Source organism: Lycorma delicatula, chromosome 9 (assembly GCF_047948215.1).
Source record: "Lycorma delicatula isolate Av1 chromosome 9, ASM4794821v1, whole genome shotgun sequence".
In the NCBI taxonomy this organism is placed as follows: Eukaryota; Metazoa; Arthropoda; class Insecta; order Hemiptera; family Fulgoridae; genus Lycorma; species Lycorma delicatula.
Window position 1 is genome coordinate 18,128,568 of NC_134463.1, and position 5,411 is coordinate 18,133,978.

At 30.8% G+C, this 5,411-nt stretch overlaps 1 protein-coding gene across 1 annotated transcript; it reads right to left on the reverse strand.

Annotated features, from left to right (window-relative positions):
* Nucleotides 1-371: 371 nt before the first annotated feature.
* LOC142330416 (ELMO domain-containing protein 2) lies at nt 372-1,379 on the reverse strand. The gene has a single exon (XM_075375647.1). It carries the CDS (start codon nt 1,311-1,313, stop codon nt 372-374), a length of 942 nt encoding a protein of 313 aa, XP_075231762.1. The 5' UTR covers nt 1,314-1,379.
* Between the last annotated feature and the right edge of the window lie 4,032 nt (nt 1,380-5,411).

Genomic DNA, 5,411 nt, shown 5'->3' on the forward strand with positions numbered 1-5,411 from the left:
GAAATCTACATTATATACATAATATTGACACAACTGCAGCAAAAAGAGATTAATGGCCCTAATAACAATTCTTTATTCAGTCGCAATTCATGTATGGTCATTTTTTTTACTAGAAACAACAATATTAGAAGTTATTAATAATACTAAACAGTTTTTAAAAATGTACTAATAAAAGAAAAAAAGAAACACTCATCCATCATAACCCTATATATTTATTATAAAGTTAAATATGAAACTTCATAATATATTTTACTAATAAAGGTAGTCTTAACAACCTCTTCACCATACACATAAATAAAACCTTAAAGTAAAGATTTTTACTAATGTTTAATTTAAAGCTAATAAAAATATTGTTTATTTTATTACCTTTTTCATATAGTATCAACAGTTAATATATTTATTCTAAAAACAGTATAAGGATTAGATAATGAAGTACGAATATTGTTTTCAAATTTATCACGAACAGATGTAAAATCCATTATATTTTTTGGTTTAGACTGTAACCAAAAACGATCAAACTCATAAAATAAATAGCAATATAACTGATGAAAGAGTCTTATACTTGGCATACTTTTTGATGAGTTGTAAATGTGAGTTTTAACAGCACCATCTTTTAAGAGATGGTAAGCCATACTTGTCAAATTTATACCAACAATTGCAAATGCATAACCATATTGAGGATGTAAAGAATGTGAAAGAACATGAGTTGCAGGCCCAGAAAATTCTTCTGCAAAGAATACAAGATTATCAAGCCCCAGAATTCCCATTCCTCGGAAATCTGTCTTAGGATCATCACCCTGGAACCCAATATCTTGCCACTGTTTTGTAACCCTTCCTTCAAGTTCCACATTGGGCATTAATAACGACCACAAACGTAATAATTTTTTTTCATGCTCACTATTGGTAGGGTCATATGGTGTAGTTCGAAGACTTTCTACCTCATGTAGCAGTTGTCGATAACCCCAGATATGTTCCGAACATCTAACAAACGATGGTATAAATTGTTTATGATAATACGGATTAATGTCTTTTACTCCTACAACAGTATTGACTGCGTATTCAAGCGCAGACTTCAGACATCTTCCGTGTAGTTTTCGGTCTTCGCTTAATTTATTTAAACTAGCCAGCATCTCCTTAATTTCTCGACTCTTTGATAAATACAAAGACTGTTCAACGCTGTATGAACGCAAATAGCCAACCGGCTCACCGTAACATATTCTTTGAAGTTCACACAATTTAGTAGTTTTTCTCAATATCCATTTAATAAATGGTCTTAAATAATTATACAAGCTTAACCATAAAAAACTAAACATAATGAATCACTTACAAAACCAGCGAAACAATACACTCAACAAGCTTTCACATAACAAATTATATACAACGACCACCAAACACTGAAATCTAGAAGATAGGTTATATACAAATAAACAGTGCTAGCCAATCTGACAATTGTGCGATAGAATAGAAATTATTTTTCCCATCACGCCAAAAAATACACTAAAATTTATTTAGAAATAGTTATTATTTAATCAACAAATTAAATTAAAAGTAATTTTATAATATATTCATTTTACGTCAAAGTATTTTTTTTAGAATGTTGACTGTTTGATGATTTATTTAATTAAATTTTGAAAGTATTCTCTTATAACTACTGGTAATTTTTTAAGAGTAGTTCTGCGAAATTTTTGATTGTCAAAAAGTCTAAATCAAAAATAATTATTTTTATATTAATACTTACGAATTTTACATTTTGCATGTTGGCTGAACATGTGCGACAAGCGTCATTGGAAATATTAAATGAATAAACAGATTGTTCAACAACGTACAAAACAATGATTCTAAGTAATAATAATAATAATAAATACCAACAGTGCCTTTAATATTATATCAGACAAATAATGTTATTTTTGGTGTAATTATTTATTTATATTTTACTAATTTATATGCTGCAATCTGTTCAACTAGTGAACAATAAGCAATCCCCCACGGCTCATGGAGATGATGATAGGGAATGAAGTGTAGTCTTGTATAGACTTAGGCCGTCAATTCCTGAGATGTGTGGTTAATTGAACCGCAACCATCTGAGTACACCTGTATCCGCTGACTATTATTCAGATCTGAATAAAAGCAATTAACTTTTAAATTTAAGTTTGGGATTTGAACCTCAAAACCTTCAACTTTGAAAAAGAGCTGTTAACTGATTTTCAACCACTAGACCAGCCTGGTGGACTAAGAGAGTATTATTTTTACAAAATTTATCAAAGAAGTTTAATTGTAAGGTATCAGGTTTTTCATTTATTTTTCAAGGTTTCTTAATTTATTATTTTATTAAATTAAAGTTTTTTGTTTTCTAATGTGTATGTTGCAATCTGTTCAACTAGTAAACAATAAGAAAACCCACCGGGTTGGTCTAGTGGTGAACATGTCTTCCCAAATCAGCTGATTTGGAAGTCGAAAGTTCCAGCATTCAAGTCCTAGTAAAGCCAGTTATTTTTACACGGATTTGAATACTAGATCGTGATACCGATGCTCTTTGGTGGTTGGGTTTCAATTAACCACACATCTCAGGAATGGTCAAACTGAGACTGTACAAGACTACACTTCATTTACACTCATACATATCATCCTCATTCATCCTCTGAAGTATTATCTGAAAGGTAATTACCAGAAGCTAAACAGGAAAAAAGAAGTAAACAGTAAGAAAAAACAAAATAACTAGAAGAAAAGCACTTAATAGTTTTCTACTAGTAAATAAATGGATAATAAATCTAATAAAGGTATAATAATTCACAAAAGTGTACCTAATTTTATGAAATTAACCTTGAATCTTAGAAAAGAAGGATTTGTAAAAAAAAGATCGTAAGAGTTTAGAAAATTACAAAAGATATACCAGAGAAGTTCAAAGTTCCTATCTGAAGTCATTTTATTCATTTATTATTGGAATGATCAACTAACTTAAATGCTACTCAAACATGCATTTACGCAAGTGAAAAATTCATGAGTGTTCTGATTAATTTTTTTCTAGTAAAAGTAACAAGTTACCATTCTTAAATTCCTTCCTACCTGTATGTGGAGAGTGATTTACATGTTTTGCATGCAAAAATGTGAAATTGTCGCCCCCACATGCTTCCCACTGATGCCGTCACTCCCCCTTGACTATCCTCCTCTGGATTCAGTTTTTAACCAACAGGTGGTTTAATCATAGTTGGTATTCCAACTATCCTACTAAATCACCTTAATAAAAAAATAAAATTTATTAAAGTTTGTAATCATTTTCTTTAAAAAATTTTAAAACAACGTAGACAAGTTATACACGTATAAGTGTATACTATCCTACTATATACTTGTACTTAATACGTTATCTTTTTATACATTACTACTGTAATTACAAAGGTGAAAACTGACCTTTAAAAACATGGTGTAAAAGGTATTCAACATGGTATAACAGTTTTCAAGTATAATATAGAGGTTATATTACAAAAAAAGCTAGCTTATGTATGTGAAATTTCTGAAACAAGTGAAACTATAATACATCAAAACTGCTTATGTCCTTATGTCTTGCTTACATATGAGCAAAATCATTAATACCAGCAAGAAAATCAGGTTTAACTGTCAAGTCTTTTTTAATTACTAAAACAGCTAGATGTACCAATCTCTTCTGAGAAAGAGTAGATCTCGAATAATTTTTGTTTCTTGATAATGTGGAAAATGATCTTTCAGCTGCACATATTTTTGCTGGTGTATGGAAAATACATATGTTAGGATATAAGATCTGAAGATTTTTTGATATTAGAAATCTGTTAAATTGCAATAGTGACATTTCTTCAGCATTGGTAAAGACTAATTTGTCTTGAGTTAAAAATTCTTTTAAATGAAAACACTCAACAACAAATGAAGATTCTTCAATGTCAGTTGCATAAATTTTCTGTAAAGAAGACTGCTGTGGTGATTTCCCCAGCATTCAAGCTGCATAGATTTGTTAAGAAGGAGAATCTGCTGTGAAACTCAATACAGACACTGACATTTTGCTTAAGTTTGAAAGAAGCTTATTAAGGATCACATCAAAGCTTTCTTGTAAACTATGGTCAGTGTTTTCTTCTTCCTCCTCCTCTCCTGGTTCAGATGAATCAGATTCTTCAAACAACATCTTCTTTTTCTTGATCTTTTAGGGCTATCTTCTACACATTCACCATCAAATTCATTTTCAAGAAGAGTTTGGACAGTCTAGTTTTTTTCACCCGCCATCTTATAGAAGTGAAACAGACCATTTATTCCATCAAAAATTTGTTCATCACAACTGTAGCTACATTCATATAGCATAACTATATCTTTTCATTAACAGAGTTAAATTTATTGAGATTGTCACCCCATAAGGCTGCAATAAACAAAGTTTCTGTGCAAACAAGTTTTCTTAAAAGCCCTTTGACTTTGTTCTTTGTTTTTTCATTTTCACTTTGATATTGGTCACACTTTTGAGAACCTTTGCAATTGACTCAAAATTTCTGTTTAGACTTTTACATGCTTCTTCCTTGGTCGGCTATCTTGTTATGCTCAGTGATTTTACAGAGAAGTTCTTATCATTAGGCTTGAAAAATTATTCTAACATTGATTCTATCAACGGGTCGATGAAGAAAAAAAATTGTAGAGGCCTAGTAACAAATTGATGAATAATCTAGAAAGATTGTAGTATTCTGCTGTATTAGATTCCACAAAGTTAATGGAATAAGCAGAGGACAGCACATAAAATATCAATTAGATTTGCTTCTTTTAATCTAGTTTGTAATACAGACTAGACCCCAGTCATAATTGAAGCACTATCAAACGATTGTCTGTGGTAATTCGAATGTATAAGCCATGAACTTTAAGAAATTCAAAAAATGAACCATTAAGTTCTTTTTCTGTAGTCTTAATTTTTAAAAATCTATAAAATGTTCTTCAGGATATCCAGACTCATTCATATTATGTGTAACATCAGGAGTTGAATCAACGATTATTGAAAATTATTTTGAGGTTTTCACTTCTCTTAATCTTAAAATAAGAGAGAGTATCTACTCTCTGTAACACTTCTACCTGTTACCTCAAGCAGCTTGACACAGATTGTAGATGAAAGGTAAAATTTTACCGTGACCAGGGTTTCCATGCTTATCAATGGGCTTTTAAAAAAGGGTCAAACTCTGTGATTAGTTCTAGGAACATCAAGTAGTTTTCATTATTAGTGGAACCAAACAGTTCCCTAAAGTCAAGGATACGTGATGCTAGATTCTTGATCATGGCAACCACTCTTTGAAGCACAGCTCTCCAGTTTGAGTTTGTAACTGGTTATCAATCTTCCTCATTTCAGCAGCCTTCTGTTTATAGATTAACACATTATCGAGGTGAGTATGTGAGTTCTCATGTTCTTTAACCTACTG

What these genes read in the sequence shown, in the direction of transcription:
- LOC142330416 (XM_075375647.1), bottom strand. Translation starts at nt 1,313, where the DNA reads ATGTTTAGTTTTTTATGGTTAAGCTTGTATAATTATTTAAGACCATTT.